The 20261-nt window shown below is 38.7% G+C and overlaps 2 protein-coding genes across 2 annotated transcripts; both read left to right on the forward strand.

Annotated features, from left to right (window-relative positions):
• Positions 1–1503: 1503 nt before the first annotated feature.
• Positions 1504–10254, forward strand: LOC136690703 (neuronal acetylcholine receptor subunit alpha-2). The gene is made up of 6 exons (XM_066662668.1): positions 1504–1831; positions 4977–5128; positions 6016–6060; positions 6152–6261; positions 7639–8995; positions 9957–10254. Exons 1-6 carry the CDS (start codon positions 1762–1764, stop codon positions 10083–10085), a joined length of 1863 nt encoding a protein of 620 aa, XP_066518765.1. The 5' UTR covers positions 1504–1761; the 3' UTR covers positions 10086–10254.
• Positions 10255–12983: 2729 nt separating this feature from the next.
• On the forward strand, positions 12984–17142 carry arfrp1 (ADP-ribosylation factor related protein 1). Its single transcript, XM_066664857.1, has 7 exons — positions 12984–13435; positions 13688–13775; positions 13869–13951; positions 14459–14540; positions 14671–14741; positions 15248–15348; positions 15956–17142. The coding sequence occupies exons 1-7, from the start codon at positions 13343–13345 to the stop codon at positions 16041–16043; spliced, it is 606 nt and encodes a 201-aa protein (XP_066520954.1). The 5' UTR covers positions 12984–13342; the 3' UTR covers positions 16044–17142.
• The last annotated feature ends 3119 nt before the right edge of the window (positions 17143–20261 follow it).

Here is a 20261-nt window from a genome sequence, read left to right on the forward strand (position 1 = left end):
TAGTGATTAATTGGGCTCTGTGGAAACATCTAGGCCTGAGATTCCCAATCCTGTTCTTCTGGGCCCTGATATAGTTCAGATTATTGTTTTGTTCCAGCTCATATCTCACGTGAGCCTGGTCATCAACCGCCTGGAAGATGGTGATTATCTGCCTTAAGTGCATTGGGAGCTGTAGCAACAACTAATTGGGAAATAAATAAATGTAAATGTGCATGTCTTCAGAAACAGATCTAATGAAATATTTACTTTCGATGGAACACTAGGTACATTCTGGGGTTTTGGTTTGTTTGTTACACTGGGGCTCACCTAGTGAAAGTCATTTTTACAGCAATGAATTTAAATCGGGGGGAGGGGGGTGATTCTTATCCTCCTTCAAAAGTTACATAGTGCCGTTTCTGCAGGCTAAGCCCAGAGTAGCAAAGATAAAGGCTCTATTTCCCTTATTATAGGTCAGTGGAGCATCACATTGATTTTGAAACTGTAATTTTAAGGTAAAAACCTTTCATTGTGTTCCTTTAATGTAAATATTTCTAACAGTGGTAGACGAACGTTTATTGTATATTAATGAGCAAAAGTTAAGTCATTTTCACTTAAAATAGCTGTTAGGTTTTCCTGCTTTTCAGGAGGTCTGTCTGATGAGGTTAAACATAAGAGTAAAATGCAAATGAAGGAAAATGCTGAATTTCTAAAAACTTTTAAAATATTATTAAAAATGCCTCAGTTATATCAGACTCTGAGTCATAACTCTGTAAGACCTGGGTGACCACTGGTTCCATTCAAATAAACAGTAATTTTTCATTCTTCTGCTGTGAGAGTAGAACTCCATGCTTTGAGCAGGGGCCCTAAAAACATGATTAGAATTTGGGTGATTGTGGGCCCATTGTGATATCTCTGGTTACTGAGGTTTCTGTGTGGTGTTCTTTTAAAATATTCTAGTTTCGAGTGAAAACTGAATACATGGTGGAGGGTAATGCATTTAAGCATCACTTCAGAGGATTGCACCAAACATCAACTCTGTGGACCACTGAATGCCAGGAAGAGCTTCAGATGTAGCAGGTGAACATCTGCAAATAATGAAAGCTACACATGAACGAGTGGAAATGGACCTACACCTACACTGTGTTTACTGGAGCCAGATACACGATATGACCGCGCCGCTGCAGGGTCAGACAGTCCTGGATGAATTGAGTGGAAGCAGAATGTTTTTATTTTGTGTTAAAAGCAAGTCCCTTTTCTCTAGGGCAGTCCTCTAATGGACATGTGTGACTGTGGTGGGTGTGTGCTTGGGGGGCTGGGGTGGTATATGTGTGTGTATTGGCTTGTTATGAAACTTGGGAGGGTGGGGATTAGGGGACTAGGAGAATAAAAGCAGTAGGGCACATGATGAAGACAAACTGTCATCCAGACCAGGAGTTGAAGACTGAGGGAAAGCTAGGTAGAAATTTCAGTATCTCCTTTCCTACCTTAAATACACGAAAAGGCTGTGCTTCCGGAATTCTCCTCTGAAAACTGGAGATGCTGATGCTTGACTGACTTCCAAAGAGCATTGAAAAATGACCTTTCTGTCTCCAGTCTCCACATCTCTCCATGATTTATGAACGTTTCCAGGCTCTGAGGAGGAACTCATAGGAAGTGATTTCGCAAAACATCTGAGGAAGAAAGAAAAACAATTGCAGCACTTTTCCGCCTCTGAACAGTCCCTAAGAGAGGAGTTGTCAAGCTTTTACAGATTGCAGAAATAGAAACTTGAGTCATCACACCATGCCCTCCCTCTATTGTGCTCCTCTGTTGGGCTTCCTGATGGTTCTGATGGCTTCTTTCCCTCTGCAAGGTAAAACATCTGCCTGATACCATTGCAAGACTCTTCTCTTTGAAACACAATACTTTTTAGTGGGTGGGTGGGTGAATAAATTAATAAATCATTTTATTCGATAAATTCACCTGTGAGAACAGAATTACCTCTCCATATGTCGATTTTTAAAATTTTAATATTTCATGGTGAATGGACCAATAGAAGTGCTCCAAAATTACTTGCAATAAAATATTTTTACATTGAATTCCTTTGAAAGGTAAGAAGGTTTTTCTTTCTCCTGTAAAATTTTACAGTTTTTTAAGTTTTAAATTTACTAATTTGCAGGTGGTTTTTTTTGGACAGTGATGAGATGTATAGTAGCTTTCTTTGCATTTTCTATAATCACTTCATCGTGAACAGGGCACCAGTCTATTACAGGGCATTACACACTCTCACACTCACATCTGTGATCAATTACACACACTCACCCAGTCACATATATACTTACACCTGTGGACAATTCAACACAGTCAATCCACCTACCAACATGTGTTTTTCTATTGTGGAAGGTAATTCAGAGCACCGCGAGGAAACCCACATTGACAATGAAGAAAAGTGACCCATTCCAAGATTCAAACTCAGGATCCTGAGACTGGAGCTGTGTGGCAGAAACACTACCTCTACAGCCAGGGCTGCGCAATTCAGTGAAAATTAATCAAAATTGATATTCAGAATTTCTAATCGACATCATTTTGTCTATATTTATTATGGCAATTAATTTTATTCTGTTATGTCCCTGCTGTGTGTTCATGTACTGTCCCGTTAAAACCACGCTACCAAGCTGTAGTCACTTGATTCTGCTCCTATCTGCTACATGGAAGCAACCTAAACGCAGAGGCCAACCAAGAAACTCAAGCGGCTAGTACCAAAGAAAAGCACAGCATCTGTCGTTTTGACTATCTGTGTTTTCACTATAATTAAGATAACAGTTCTCAAAAAAAGCGAGAGGAACAATCTTCAGCAACATTGAAAAATACCCCAGCTTTAATACTGGAGAATATTTACAGTACAAGCTTCATCACTGAAATATGAGGGTGAAAAATACAAAAACCAAACAATCATTCATTAATTATAATCATGGTGCAGCAGGTAGTGTCGCAGTCACACAGCTCCAGGGACCTGGAGGTTGTGGGTTTGACTCCCGCTCCGGGTGACTGTCTGTGAGGAGTTGGTGTGTTCTCCCCGTGTCCACGTGGGTTTCCTCTGGGTGCTCCGGTTTCCTCCCACAGTCCAAAAACACACGTTGGTAGGTGGACTGGCATCTCAAAAGTGTCCGTAGGTGTGAGTGTGTGAGTGAATGTGTGTGTGTCTGTGTTGCCCTGTGAAGGACTGGCGCCCCCTCCAGGGTGTATTCCTGCCTTGTTCCCAATGATTCCCACCGCGACCCTGAACTGGATAAACGGTTACAGATAATGAATAAACGAATATTATATATATATATATATATATATATATATATATATATATATAAAAGAAACTGTCTATGACTTTATAGCATCCCATCATACACAAACAAGCAACAACAAAAACATATAAACAATGCAATGCACTGCAAAAAAAATAAAAAAAATTAATGACTTTAGCACTGGGGAATGCAATACTGTGGAAGTCATTTAAACCAAGATTAACACTTGGTTTCCACGTGCTCTGACCACTAGAGTTTTCATCTTTTAGTCTAAAGGCAGGACCTGTAGTGCTAAGGGAAAAGGATTATTTTCTCTATTTAATTTTATGTGTGTTGTTAATCATTTACAAGACTATATGAGGTTTTCCAGTAGAAACTAGATAGAGAATAATGAAATCTCTTTCTTGATTTGCTGTCTGTGTGTTTTGCCTGCTTTTTTGAACATTGAGAGAATACATACTTGAATACATATAGATTCATGAGAGAAAAAGATATGAAAAATGACGTTCATCTTTTCTAATTTCACTGTGGTCACTTAAATGGAGAAAGAGTGAAGTAGTAGCTTTATGAATTAGACACAGATAAGTTCAGTACTGATCCACTTATTTGTTAAAACCAAGGCCAAACTGTGCATTAGGGGATTGGAGGGCATCTATTTGGATAATGGACTACACACAAATCTCTGATGCGTCCATGGAAGAGTTCTCTGAAAGACCCCCAGCCCCCACAACATTACACCCCTCTCCACCACTCAGAACCACTAATCCAATATCATTTGGCTGACACACCCTGTGAACATTCAGCAAATGTGAACTCTTAATAACAAAGTAAAACACAGAACAGCGCCCCCTGTAGCACATTAAAATGAGCAGGAACGAATGTGTGAGCAACTGAATGAATGAGTGAGTGAAGGTGTGAGTTAGTAAGTGAAATTCTGAGTGTGGGGTTTGAGTGAATAACTAAATATATAAGTATGTGAATGACTGACTGAGGGCGGCATGGTGACGCAGCAGGTATTGTTAGTCACACAGCTCCAGGGAACTGGAGGTTGTGGGTTCAAGTCCTGCTTGGGTGACTGTCTGTGAGGAGTTTGGTGTGTTCTTCCTGTGTCTGCGTGGGTTTCCTCCCATGGTCCAAATACACATGTTGGTAGGTGGAATGGCGATTCAAAAGTGTCCATAGGTGTAAGTGTGTCAGTGAATGTGTGCGGGTGTGTCGCCCTGTGAAGTATTGATGCCCCTTCCAGGGTGAGTTCATGCCTTGCACCCAGTGATTTCTGGGAGGCTCCGAACCCACCACAACCCTGAACTGCGTAGGAGGTTACAGACAATGAATGAGGGAGGCCAATTTGAGGAGGCTTTACATTTGAACCCTCTATACATCTCCTTTCAAAAACTGATTAGTAATTAATACCCTCAGGTCTTATTCCACTTCCTAATAAGGCATAATTATGATGGTATCATCCTTTTGTAATTTAAGCATTTGTCACATAATTGATACTTAAAGGGGAGGTCTGTGATAATGAGGAAATCATGTTCTCTTTGGTTTGTTTACATTCAGAGGCTCCAGGTTAGAATTCTGGTCAATGTTGCTTACCGTTTTAAGTTTCTAAATGATTTCCCATTTTCTTCTGTTTCTCTGTGCCCCCTGACCTTCAAAAAAAGGGTGTGTCCAACCCCCTAATATTTCAATCTTGCTCTTTTCATTTTTTCCTCTCAGTCTGCAGCTCCAGAGGAGTTCGGGTGAAAGCTGAGGAGAGGCTGCTAAGGACTCTGTTTTCTGATTATAATAAACTGGCTCTGCCTGTTCCCTCCATCACCGATGTGGTGCGAGTTCACTTCGGCCTCTCCATCGCTCAGATCATCGATGTGGTGAGAAACCACAATCGTACACAAACCTGAGACTTCAGCATTAACATTTTGTCACTGTCCAAAGAAAATAATGTATCTTCAAAATATTACCATTATTGGAAAGAGAAAAATCCTTCTTAATTTTCAGTGGAAGTCAGTTTAAAAACATTTTATACCAAGTAATTTTTTTGGAATATTTGTATTGGTCCATTCATCCTGAAATGTTCACACAGTGTGAAGAACAGCTGCTGTGCTCAAATGATGTAGTAAAATAAACATGCAGATACATGCTTTTCTCTGAACAGTGATGGATAGTAAAAATGCTTTATATTGGCCATTACTATTTTAGACAAAGCTTTAAAATGTCATAATATTAATATTATAATATTCTATTTATTTTCCTCTAAGTTGAACAATTAATTAAATTTAATTACAGTCTTTGACATGCTTTGGTCAAAATATCACAAAGATCAAACACCACAGCAGCATCCCCCCACTGTCTAAACAGAGCTGTTACTGGATAGAATCAAATGAATTCTAAAGTATATGCACTCTATGTAAGAAGCAGCAATTTTTCTAATTATTTTATCTTATACTCTCAAACATAGGATGGTTTTACTTCAGTTCACCAGACGAATGTGCTACAGCACAAGTGCCTTCTTCATAACATAGCCCTGGTTTTAGTCCATTTTTCACCCTATTATTAGTTGTCTCCCACCCAGAGAGAGATACATCAGTTATGCTCTCTTAGAACTTGAATGGAATGGAACTTAGAATTGTATGTCTGAGGCATCACCAAAGATAGAACTGACAAACACCTGATGATGACCACTGGCCCACTCAGGAGCCCCTATTGAAATAGTCTTAATAACATCTAATTAAAACGATCCTTTGGTGCTTACTTCCAGGATGAGAAGAATCAAATGATGACTACCAATGTGTGGGTGAAGCATGTGAGTGACACTGATTTGTATTAAATACAATACAATACAATACAGTCATGGTCATATAACCTTTAAATCACAACTATTTTCCCTCTTACAGGAATGGAACGACTACAAGTTGCGCTGGAACCCGGGAGATTACGCCAATATTTCCTCTGTTAGGATCCCAGCTCAGTTCATATGGAGGCCAGATATAGTGTTGTACAACAAGTATGTAAACAAAGAAGCAATATGTCCTTGTCTCTGACCAATATGTGCTTGTCTCAGATCAGCTCCTCCTAAAATCTCTACTAGGATATCCTTATATCAGCATTCTAACACATATTAGTTATCAAAGAATCACAGGTTAAAATTCACTGATACATTCTGCAAAACATCACTGTTGCCTGAGACCCTGGAGACTGGACAGAGGGTACTCGCTGTGCACAGCCTCCCAGGGTTAGGTTTTGAACTATGGAATAATCATAGTTTTGACTCGGGTGATGGAGATCGGCGTCAAACAGTCTGAGATGAAGCTGTGGAAAAATAACTGTCCTTGATTTCTTTGTGTACCATTGCTTGGTGTTTCTCATTGAGAGCACACCAATGGATACTCAAGGCCAAATAGACTCAGGAGAATTCTGGCTCTAAGCTCCACCTCCCAAGTGCTGGAGGTAGTGCATGACTGGTAGTGAGGTTTAGTTCCAGCCTCTGCGGGCTCAAGCCACAACCACATTTTGGAAAGGGAGAAAGTCTTAAATTTAGGCCCTATATTTCTGAATTTATGGTTTGAGTAAAAAAGACAATAAGGTAATTGTACGTATTTCTAGTCCATTTTAATCATTTAAGTCATTTCACCAGTGTCTTGCTTTAGGCATTGCTTATTAAAACAAACCAAAACATTAAAAATCTAAAATGAAATAGAATATTCTCATAATCTTACCCAATTGTGTAATGAGAAATATTTCACATTTATTTTCACTGCCAAAATACCTTTTTTTTCACAGCAGCGAGAGCGGTCCCTGAACTGTGGGGTCTCTTGCCATCTGTCGTTGTGTCCAGTAATAACTTGTTGTGGTTCAGCGGCTAAAGCACTTCAAATATCCTTTGGTGGTTTTCTCTGCTAATGTCCAGAGACTGTAAAGAAAACACGCAGTCATACATACAATGTGCTGCATATATTTATGCATCATTTCTATTTACAACAATCAGTCATATCTTTAAAGCCACCTCCTTGTTTCTACACTCACTATCCATTCTCTCAGCTTCAATCACCCTATAGGTGCTTCTTGTAGTTCCACAGATTCTAGTCCATCTGTTGCTACGTATACATTAATACCTTCATTTCACCCTGTTCTACAATGGTCAGGACCTCTGCATGTTGGCAACGCATGTTGGAGAACACTTTTAGCTAGATATGTTTGATTGTTGGAATATTCTTAGTGCATTCACTGTTGCATTGCGAGTTAATGATAATTGTGTGCAATTTTTCATTGTCCATTCCATATAAACTGAAGGTGGTATAAGCAAAACGTGTTTTAAAATGTTTAAATGCAGTCTTCTTTCCAATAATAATTAGCACTGAGCACTTTCTCTGCTCCGTTTTAGTGCAGACGGAGATTTCACAGTCACCCGCCTGACCAAAGCACACCTGTTCCACAATGGTCAGGTCACTTGGGTCCCCCCAGCCATCTATAAGAGCTCCTGCAGCATTGATGTCACCTTCTTCCCCTTTGACCAACAAAATTGCACCATGAAATTCGGCTCCTGGACCTACGACCGAGGCAAGATCGACTTGGTCAAGATGGCTGACCATGTGGACTTGCTGGACTACTGGGAGAGTGGAGAGTGGATGATTGTGAATGCCGTGGCCAAATACAACGTGAAAAAGTATCAGTGCTGCTCAGAGGTGTACTCTGACATCACCTACTCCTTCGTTATCAGAAGAATGCCATTGTTTTATACCATCAACCTCATAGTCCCATGTTTGCTGATCTCCTTCTTGACTGTTCTGGTCTTCTACTTGCCTTCAGACTGTGGGGAGAAGGTGACCATGTGTGTCTCTGTGCTCCTTTCCCTCACTGTCTTCTTTCTGGTCATTACTGAGATTATCCCCTCTACGTCACTGGTCATTCCACTGATTGGTGAATATCTGCTCTTCACGATGATCTTCATCACGCTGTCTATCATCATCACCATCTTCGTGCTCAACGTCCATCACCGGTCCCCACAAACACACTCCATGCCCCGGTGGGTAAAGTGGCTTTTTCTAGACGTTGTACCTCGGTTCCTGTTCATCCGGCGCCCTCTTGTGGTGCACAGGAACAACTGCGTGAGCTTTGGAACACCTTCAGAAGGTTCTCAAAGCAGGAGGAGACCCAGCAACCCGACAAATGAAAGGAGAAGTGAGAAGACCCTCTTTCACAGTTGCAAGCATAGAAGTTTGAGCCCATGCTCCACTACATCAGTGAATGAGCTTCCACAGAGACATCCAGTCCTCAGACCCACAACAAGCTGTTCCTCTCTTGCTACAGAAGATTCAGCAGTGATACCAGCACAAAAAGCTAACCCTCCTTCAAATCCTGAAGCCCACAAAACCACAGGAAGACTGCAATGCCGGAAAAAGGTGCGCTCACTTAGTGCACAATATGGGCTTGGGACTAAACAGCAAGAGACTAAAGCTATGATAAGATGTCATTCTTGTAGCGTTCAGTACTGCTGTTCACATGAAGAGAATAAGAGATGGCCTTCCTTCTTTCACTGCTCTTCTCTAGAAGAAGAAGACAGCATGGCGCCGAGGAAGACTTGGAAATGTCTGCCTGAGACTTTGTTAGCAACAGGTTACACCAAAACAACAACTGCACAAAAGGATCTAGACTTCTTGCTGTCTCCTGCGGTAAAGCAGGCCATTGAGAGCGTGCAGTGCATTGCAGACCACCTCCGGGCAGAACACATGGACTTCTCTGTAGGTTTATTTAACATGCTTTCTCATTTTTGCTATAATCATGTTCTGATTCAGTAGCAGTTTCAGAAGCAGCACAATCACTTGTTAGTTTTTCCAGTTTAAAATTCTTAATAATTCCCAGAATTTTCTGCAAACCGTCCTTGGTATATTTTTTGAAACTGTAAAGAATAAAATCACAGACATCTGTGTGTTTTCTCTTAGACAGTGGTGAGATCAAATGGAAAGACAAAGGAGGCTTTTGCTTAATCCTGATAATTTTCCTGAAAAATAAAATCACTCGTGTCCCTCTTGACTGTGGGTATGTCACACACTGGGCCCAGATTTGCTGATAAAATACCGCTCCTGTTTATTTTAAAACTGAACTAAAGATAAAATCGGGGCGCAGCAGGTAGTGTCGCAGTCACACAGCTCCAGGGGCCTGGAGGTTGTGGGTTCGATTCCCGCACCGGGTGACTGTCTGTGAGGAGTTGGTGTGTTCTTCCCGTGTCCGCGTGGGTTTCCTCCGGGTGCTCCAGTTTCCTCCCACAGTCCAAAAATACACGCTGGTAGGTGGATTGGCGACTCAAAAGTGTCTGTAGGTGTGTGTGTGTGTGTTGCCCTGTGAAGGACTGGTGCCCCCTCAAGGGTGTGCTCCCGCCTTGCGCCCAAAGATTCCAGGTAGGCTCTGGACCCACCGTGAACCTGAACTGGAATAATGATTAAAGATAGAATCCCATCCATTTCTCATTCAACACTATTCTGAACCTGCTCGGGTCTGATGCGGTTAACTATTATCATATTTATTTGAGCCATATGTGTCTGATGTCTCATTTTTGGCTAATGTCATTTCTTGTAATTAATTCTAAATAATTCGTTCTCTTGAGTTGAATTACTTTAGCCTAATGCTATTTTCTCTAGAATGTAATAGCTCAGATCATTTCAAGCAAACTCATACATGTGTTTTTCTTTCCCCTACTTCCAGGTAAAAGAAGAATGGAAGTACGTAGCTATGGTGATTGATCGGATCTTCCTGTGGATGTTTGTGTTGGTGTGTATATTTGGCACCCTAGGACTTTTCCTCCCCCCTTGGTGGGCTGGAATTAATGGATGAGTTGTCACAACAACAAAATATGTCTGAGGAAATATTAACATTGCGTATTAACCCAAGAACTAATGCAGAAAAGTACACAAATAATATTGAGGATTGTGATACAGTAATATATGTATATTATATTATATTTTCAAAATTCAATTCATATTAACTATCATTTGTCTCTTGCAGTGGCCATTGTTGTTTTCTTTCTCCGTGCTTTAATTATTTTATGCACTCTCTTCATCATTATAAATGCATCATTATAAGTGTTGTTTCAACCATTGCTGATAACTGATGTTTTTGATGTTCTTTTTATTATTTTTTTTGAAACTTTGATACAATCTGATATTATTTTGATAATATATGTAGGAAATAAATAATACTATTGTTATGCCAATTGTCTAAGTGTAACCAGGACAACCAGAACACAGTTCCAAAATGATTCTCAGGCCCAAGGAGAAATCAGAGGAATAAAGACACAGAGTGAAGTATTCACTCCAATCTCTAGTTTATTCAGACATTTGTTGCAGTATATATAGGACCTTTGTCACATACACCAATGGTCATGTGTACCATTCGGACATTGTTACATCACGTCTTATTGCTAAAAACACTTATGCATCTTATGCTATACATATTTCTGTTGTCTTGTTTTCTCTTGTCAGCATAATGTTTACAGATGGTTAGGTCAAGTTTTACACTCAGGATGTTCTTCAACATATTTATTAGACTTCTCTAATCTATCTAGAGATCTTACTTCTCTAATTTAACCACAGAAGTGCATTGTTAAGCACTTTCCCTCCCCACTCCAGGGTCATGTCCTGAGTAAATTGTGTAATAAGCACTTTAAGGTCATGAGTTTCAGCACAATATGTTCTACACTTCAATCACGATGTATCTGTCTATAACAATCATTATAGAGAATATTGGTGGATTATCATCATCTCATTACAATGTCAAATTGCATTTTCCCATTACAACTATAATGAAAAAAAAAATACGTGATTTAAAAAGCAGCAGAACACATCTTGATGAATTTTAAATGTGTTACTCAAGTAATTTAGTTGGGTTTTACAGTAGATTTCATAGGATAATTTATTCATTCATTCTCTGTAACCCCTTATCCTGTTCAGTGTCATGATGAGTACTATCCGAAATCACTGCAAGGCAAGAACACACCCTGGAGGTGTGTTCTTCCAGGTCTTTGCAGGGCGATACACACTCACACATTCACTCACACACTCAAACCTACAGACACTTTTGAGTCGCCAATCTACCTACCAATGTGTGTTTTTGGAGTGTGAAAGGAAACCGGAGCACTCAGAAGAAACCCACGCGGACACAGGGAGAACACACCAAACACCTGGAGCAGGACTTGAACCCACACCCTACAGGGTCCCTGGAGCTGTGTGACTGCAACACTACCTGTTGTGCAACTATGTGGCCCACAAGGTTATTTCATAATTTTCTTTCAGTAGTTTTTCTTCCTACAACTTTCCTATTATTGAAGGACGTTGATCAATGTTCATTGTAATATTTCCCAGTGTTATGGCAAAAAAATATAATTTTAGCAGTTAAGATATTATTCCAGACATTCCTTCTCTGTTCTTACAGCATTTGATTACTTCTTAACCCTATGTAATATAGGAATACCACTGAAAACTAATCAGAGTCACAGGTTTGCTTTTCATGTGCATTAAGCATCTTTATCAACATATTCTTTGGATATTATTTAATACGGGGTTTACAAGAATGTTATTTTAACAAATAGAAAGAAAGAAAAAAGAAAAAAATTATTCTATAAACTGCATTTGACCAGAGAAATGTACACTAGTTCTGAGTCGAGGCTCAGTTAAACCAAGTAAAGGCAGAAATTAAAATTCAGTTTATATGCTGATTTTTATGCCACTTTTGTGATGGAGGTCAAATTAGACAGAACACTCCTTAAAAAAACAGGCTACTGAAATCATTCTTTTAAATTCATCTCGAAAAGTGGTTCAGTCTTTAGGACCCCATGCTGTACATATTTGTTTTCCCTCAATAACTGTGTCCCAAAAAGCTCCCTATTTCTCATTAGTCAAAGATGGTTTTGGGGAAGCATTGTCCCTGCAATTGTCCATCCACAATTCACTTTGCTGCCTGGCCAATCATCTCACTCAAATTTAAGCCAGCCCGCTGGTATTAAAACACAGCTAACAAAGGGAAGGCTTAATTTATTCTTGTTCATTATATTGTAATGCAAACCAACCAGAAAAAACAGTGAATTCATTTTCTCCTCACCCACTGTGCAAATAAAAAAGGAAGAATGCTGATGCATATGGACCTTGTGTAAAAAAGCAAATGACAGACGGTATTAGAAATTACCTGGTCATAGGAAACTTCTAAATCTGCCCTCTGTTGGTTAGGTAAAGCATTACAGAGCCTGAAAAGATGAAATGTCTACCAACACAATGGAAGCTGTTATGACATAAAAAAACAGAATTTCATATTTATGCTGGTCTGATTATTTAGCTAGTTATGATGAATGACCCCATCATATCAGCATCCAATGAACGTAATTTGCTGTTTACTATTTATTTATTTATTTAAAAGTGTTATGTTATTCTTTTAACGAATACATCTCACATTCTAGACAAGATTATGCACTCTCAAGACAGCTTTTAAAGACTTGTATATCACTAATTGTATTTATGTGTCAATCTTTATTTTGTATTGCTGTTATAAAATTTATGATTTCTAAATTTATGGTGACAAATAGGCGAATGATAGATTTATTTATCCTTAAATTATAACAATAACACATGTCCACCACACATTGTTTTTATACGTTTTTTCTTATTATTATTCTACTCAAGAAAAATATCATATAAATAAATAAGCATTGCACTACATTTCCCATAATGCACCACCCTACGACGTCAGCCATTTCCTCGGACGTGTTTACAAGCTCAGTGGAGCTAACGATGAAGGAGCGCTGTAAAAGTCACTGAGCAGATGTTGTAGAAAGAGAGATTTTGACCTTCTTTAGTTTTTATGCTGTAACCGTTGCTGTGTAGTTTCTGTTGTTTACCGTCTTTGTGTAGTGACGGGTCAGGCTGTTTGTGTAGTTAACAGTTACTGTCGCCCGCGGTGAACTAGCGTTAGTCTCTTCGGTTAGTCAGCTAGCATGAAACCGAACTAGACTAATGTTACCTAGTTTAATTTACCTCGACTTTACTCTGGTTAAAGGGAAGTGATGTAAGCGGGTTAAACCGGCCACGGCCACAAAGACTAGGATGTACACGCTATTGTCAGGGCTTTACAAGTACATGTTTCAGAAGGACGAGTACTGCATCTTGATTCTGGGACTCGATAATGCAGGCAAAACGGTACGTGTTGGACAATGTTTCACTGATGTTCACTATATAACAATTTCAAATGAACAGACGTTGACTACCTTATGCTATTATTTAGCTGACTATCGTATATTTCATCTGTTAGCTGTGTTAGTGACTATATTCAATATTCCACTTGTTTGTAAGTGTTGTAATTAAGACAGTTAATTACATGTTGTAATTAAGCAGTTTTCGTCCATTACTTAAATCCTGTACGGTTTAATCAGCTTTGTTTTATTCCTGTAGACATTTCTGGAACAGACGAAAACAAAATTCAGCAAGAACTACAAAGGAATGAGCCTCTCCAAAATCACAACCACTGTCGGTTTGAACAGTAAGCGACACCCTGTTATTTATTTGTTGTGTGTAAAGAGTATAAAGAGCAAGGGGAAGTTGTACATATACCACTGTTTCTCTTCCTGTTCAGTTGGCACCATTGATGTAGGTAAAGCACGTCTGATGTTTTGGGATCTTGGAGGACAAGAAGAACTGCAGTCATTATGGGACAAAGTGAGTTCTCCAGTCATGTTGTCTGATGTCGGTTTAATGCAAGGCAATACACACTATTGAGGGGTGATTTGCAGACAGGGATTAAGCATAGTCCTGGCCAACACAGCATTTTGAATTGTGATTTTTTTTTTTTTCCATTGGAAGTAGGGTATAGTCCATTACTAGGCTTAATTCCTACCTGCGAAACCACCCTTTTTATGTTTAAATGTCCAGAGTTTATCATCCAACAAGGTGACCTCGTTAATTTTCTTATGGTTGAATGCCATCAAATCCATAATATGTTCCAACATATACTGTCAGACATCCCCACATGTGTAGAAGTCATTACTTACAAGCAGGTGTCTACAAACCATTGCCATATAACGAATCTTGTTGATTATTGATCTGATACATTTGCCTCTGACCACTGTAGAAAAGAAAGTAACATTTGATGTCATCCCTGGCTCTCAGTTTATAACAACTAATAGTTAAAAGAAGTTTAAAAATTTCCTGAAACTTTTTCCTCAGTACTATGCAGAATCTCATGGAGTTATATACGTTATTGACTCCACGGATGAAGAGCGGTTAATGGAGTCAAAGGAAGCATTTGGTGAGTACTAGGTGAATATTTTTATATAAGAATCAATATAAATAACTCACTTTGTAGAGAAATATCAAACAACTTTGCTAATCATTCATTTTATTGAGTGACTTACTTCTGATATCTATTTTCTCCACAGAGAAGATGATTAGTAGTGAGGCTCTTGAAAGTGTTCCCCTCCTTGTGCTTGCAAATAAGCAGGATGTAGAGGTATGAACTGAATTCACAGTAGTGTTCCTCAGATATAAACGTGCATTTTGTTTTCAGTCCATAGGTGGGGCTGTATTTTCATATATCACGATGAGGACAGTTTGAAATGGACTTTAATGTTCATGGGTAGTTTTAAACTATGCAAATACTAAGAGGCAAGATAGAGCCTAAAGTTGCTTATGTTTGAGCAGCAAATTACTTGCAGATGATTCTACTATGTTGGTGCAGTGTCCATCTTAATAAGACATGAATGTCGCATCTTATAGCACTCATGTCTTGACTTTTGTCAGGTCAAAAGTTGCATGTCAGGTCAAAAGTTGTCACCCTTTTGACTTGAAATGCATCATATTACTCATCCATGATCATCCATAATGACTGGCTCATATCTACAACAGCTGTCAGAATGAATATATGTTTATAGATGAAATGCTTCTGCATATGCTATTTGTTTAGTTTTTTTAATTGTTTATTTTTTATTTCTTTCTTTTTTTTTTTTTTTTTTTAAGAATTGTCTGTCTGTACCAGACATTAAGACAGCATTCAGTGACTGTGCTCCCAAAATCGGTAAAAGGGACTGTCTGGTCCAGCCCTGCACTGCTCTAACAGGGTAAGCTTATACGCATTGCTCTTTCACCCATGTATTATTTAGTTCTGGGTTTGGAAATAGTAGCCCCTTGCTGTGCTGCAGCTTTTCTTAAAGGGGAAAAAAATCACATACTCTTTAGCCTCATACGGATAAGGTATGTTTTTTGTTTGTTTTTAAATAAAATGGACTGTATTGTAAAATGATCAGTTCTCTTATATAGCCTTGATATTCTCCTCCCACACATTCTTCTGCGTTTCATAAATCATGTTTCCAATTATAGTAGCTGAGCTTGTTACTTTATGATGTTGCCAGGCAGAAAAGTTAGCACAGAACAGTTACAGGCGTGACAGAACAGTTACACTCTTATACTGGAATGCTGTAGTAATACAGATGTGTCCAAAATGTATCTCAGTGTAGGTGAAGGTGAAATACCCCCCTTACTCCTAAAGGGAGTTAGAAATGTTCATTTTTATACATTTTCTATTGGTTCATACTTTAATAAAGTGTTACACAATACAAAGGTTTTGTATTTTCTGTGTTCAAATGTTATCAATAACTTAAAAATAAAACTGCTGCGTGATATTAGTAAGATTTGTCTGTAATATTTTTCTGTTGTTTTTTTTTTCAGTGACGGGGTGAACGAAGGAATCGAGTGGATGGTAAAATGTGTTGTCCGGAACATACATCGTCCACCTCGACAAAAGGACATTACATAGACCCCTGTGGACAATTCAGAGGCTGTGTGTGTGTGTGTGAAAGAGAGAGAGAGACATGAATGTGTGAGAGATTGTTCAGGTGAATCTTATTGCAGTGTATGCAATTGCACCAGCTAATTGAACTGGACTCATGTAGGTTGTGACTACATATTAAAGGAAAGACACTTTACATTGAGGGAAGTGTGATGTGATGTGGTGTACAGTTCCAGACATACATTTTGGAATAACACACTTAAAGCATGCTCACCCAGTTTTTGTATTTCGTAGCAAATAAAAAAATCACAGCCATGAAACCAAACCAATTTTGTTAAATAGCTGAAGATCCTGGTTTTGTGATATACTCCTCAACAAATTTAATTATTACTATAAATAGATCAAGTAGAGAAGAAACAAATGGAATCACTAAGTGTTTAGAAATTATGGAATCATCGAAAAAAAAAAATAACTGACCAACCATCTTTACAGGATGGAGCCATGGTGCCATTGTTTGTTTTGGAAATGCAGATTACAGGTTGATCCCATAATTTTGTTCCCTCCACATTCAGTGATTTCATATTATTCTGTACTTTAGAGGGAAAAAACCCACAAATTAAAATGATTTAACTGAATTTGTTTGAGAATTGCTTACCAAAATCAGAATGTTCAGTTATTAAACAAAAATCCTGTCATCGTATTGTTTCTCTACAACACTGGGCAAACATCCTTTGTGTGGTGAGTGCATCATTTGGTCAGGGGAAGAAGAAGCTCATCTCTTTTCAGTTTTGTCAGCAGACACTTTATCTTGATATTTGTGTTTTTAATAGACTCTTTTTAATGAGGGTGAATGCATATAAATATATTTTTCTGTTCCTTAACACTAAATCAAATTTGGCTGATTTAAATTACTCTGCAGTTGTAGGTGCATTCAGTCCTGGAAGTGAATGTGCAAATAATCCATGAATCTTAGTGTTTTAATGAGTTGATGGTTTCACTTTTCCTCTTGCAAAAAATATCATGCCCAGCAGCACAAATTTAAGTCCACTGAAATGTGTTACTCATTTATTTTTTGAGCCCTAAAATATGTCAGATTTTTATTAAATTCTGTAATAAACAATGAAGTGGAGGACCAATGACGCTTTTGTGAGTTCTGTTCATGAATGACTGGTACATTTTAAATTCACGGGAGTGAGGAACATCTATATAGCTGTCTTTCTGTAATTAATTATTCACATTACATTGGATAATTAGTTACACTTATGGTCACTTAGGGAACATAACCCACTAAATAATTTGATATTAACTGGTAATGTGGTGATTATAAGAATATTTATTACATTTATTGATTGTCCCAGTACACCCTTATACAATATTGTACTTGTGTCGTCAACTATAAAAACTTGCATTATTTCCAATAATTCTTGGAATTCCTGTGGTGAGATTGTTACATTTGGATATGTACAAATAGCGATAACAATTTCTTAGAGCTCTTGGATTGGTGGTGTAAACTAGTCCTCCAACATCAGTACCTGACCTCATTAAATGTTCACCTGTTCTCTTTTAACCTGAAACTGAAAATATAGGCGTTTGAAAGTGTCTACACTGTGAGGAGCAAGAAGGGTTAACTGTATACTTGATAACAGTCAGCTAATGTGAATCAATAGGTGATGAATGTTATGAGTCTCTTCTCATTTGTGGCTCCCATCTGTGTCTGTGTGTACAGCCATCTGCATGTATGAGTTCTCCACCTCAATTTAACTGGTGCTTATCCCTTTCTGCTCTGTCGAGGTCCCAGGGGTGTGAGCCTGCATTTATTTCACTCTCTTCCTCCTTCCCTTCCTCCTTGTCCTTGCTGCACATTTTCCTCCCCCTACTCTCCCCTTGTCAGGATCCATTAAAGACTCCCATCCCCCTGAAACCTGTAGGGCCCTGTGCTTCAGCCCCTCCCCAACTCCTGTCTCTGTCTCAATCAGTGTTGGGAAATTTACAGTCAGTTTATAAGGATGTCTAAGGTAAATCGATCATGCATCATCAGCACCAGACCTCACTACTGTTCACGTAGCTGAATGCCTACAAATCCTCACAGAAATATTCCAATATCTAGTGTAAAGCTAAAGCCTTCATAATAGAGGCGACAATTTCAGGAGAAATATTGGAAGAGTAGGTTCCCCCCAATATGGTGCTCATATAGTGTTCATACAGAGAAATCTGTAATTTGTGAGTTTCCAGGATTAACATGATTCTGCATTTAAAAATCCACCAGAATATTTAACAACAGATCACAGAGTAGTTAACAGTTCACCAAAAACCACTGACTCAATAACCCTCACAAACATTTATTATGCACAGCTGTAATTTGAAATGATTTTATGATATGATAATTCAAGACTAATTCGCTAATAATGCCACAGGTTTATGTTATGAAGGGCAAGTCCCTTGGCAACCCCCAGACCTTTGGACTTTGATGTGTTGTAGTTGGCATGGGAGATGACTGCCAGCTTTAATAGAACCTTGTAAAGTCATGTTAAACCGTGTAACCCTGACACTATCATCAGAAACAGCTCCTTACTCACAACCCCACTGACGTTATACCACACCTTCCTCCAAATGCATTTTATGTAAGGGGAACATCACACAAAGTCTACACTACCCTGGTTACTGTAGATAAAATGGCAAAGGCGGTTGACCTGAGCTAGCTTTTAGCGTGTGCCTGCATCATGCAGAGCAGCATGACATCTCAAACCCCTCGCACGCAACTCAGGAAAGGACATAAATTGTGCATGAAGACACAGATTATGCAACTGTGCTTTAGAAGCTGATGCTTGGACACAGAGCCTAATATCATTACGAGCCTTTAGACGTCTCATCGTTACGTATTTCATCTTTTAGTTAGCTATATGCTATAACGCTAACTGATGAGTATCATTAGTAGCTGTTACCAGATTCAAGAAATGGAGAATCGACCACATAGGCCTTTTGAAAAAAAAATGTAGCCATTCCATGTAGGCTCTAGATTCACCACAACTCTGAAGATGAAAATTGTCCAGAAAAGGGGGGTAAAAAGGCCCCTTTGTGTTTCAATGGTTCCAAAAAAAAAAAAAAAACATGCTGCAGCACACAAAAAAGACAATTAAGTAGCTAAACATGTATCTGCCTAATAGTCTTTATCATAAACATAACTAGCTTTTCAGTAAGGCACTCCACCACACACACACACCACCACCACTGTTCAGGAGTATACAGAGCTGAGATAGAAACAGTGCACACAAGTGGACAGAAATATCTTCATTAAACCCCACACTTCAAAAAGACTAAACTGACTTTAGTAGATTAAAATCTGACACTGTAATATTCATATCTATATTTCTGTGTTTTGTTTTGCATGGAAGCATTCTTCAAAATAACAGGCTTCTGAAAGTAAATGTAGTTTATATGCACATTTGCATATTGTGGATAAGTTGAATTTTCCCTGTTATATGGTGAAAGGCACCAGACTCTCCCTGTCAATGTATGACTCTGTCTACCCTAAATATGGCTATCAATAATTTCCTGATTTTGTCATGGATAAAAAGTGAATACTTGAATTAAAAGGCAGAACAGGAAAAGCCAATGAAATCAATGTCATGAAGTTGTTGTGTTTGTGAAAAAAGATGGACGAAGCAATACGTTTAAACACTATGTCCAACAGGTATTTCATGCTCCTTATAACTGTGATTTCAGCTACTTTAAGGTGCACAGACTGTAGACACAGATATTCAGCTGTATACACAGAGACCGTATCACTCACTAGAGACCGTATCACTCACCTGCATAGAAACCATGAAATGAAATGGGCTGCTCTGAAGCAGCTGCAAATAAACCTAAGATCACTATGTCGAGTCAATTTGGCTCTTGCCAAATCCCTCAAGAGGGGGCAGCTGTTCTTAATATCTTATTTGATTAATTAAGAGATAGCCATCTAGGAAACTGGCACATTGCTGTGTTTAAATTAATCAGGAATGTTACTTGACACTGTCACAAAGTTGCATTTCTTTTCTTCTGGTTACATCATGTAGCAATACCACCAATAACCACTAGATTCACTATTCACTACCCTCCTGACTTCAGTTCCCTACAATAGTGCACTATAGGGAGTAGAGGTGCATTTCTTACACACCTCAGGTGACATTTGATGAAAACTAGTTAGGGCTTGCCTTCCTCAAACCCATTCTCTGAGAAATTTTTAACCATACTGAAATCGTC

The sequence above is a fragment of the Hoplias malabaricus genome, chromosome 3 (genome assembly GCF_029633855.1).
Source record: "Hoplias malabaricus isolate fHopMal1 chromosome 3, fHopMal1.hap1, whole genome shotgun sequence".
Lineage (NCBI taxonomy): Eukaryota > Metazoa > Chordata > Actinopteri > Characiformes > Erythrinidae > Hoplias > Hoplias malabaricus.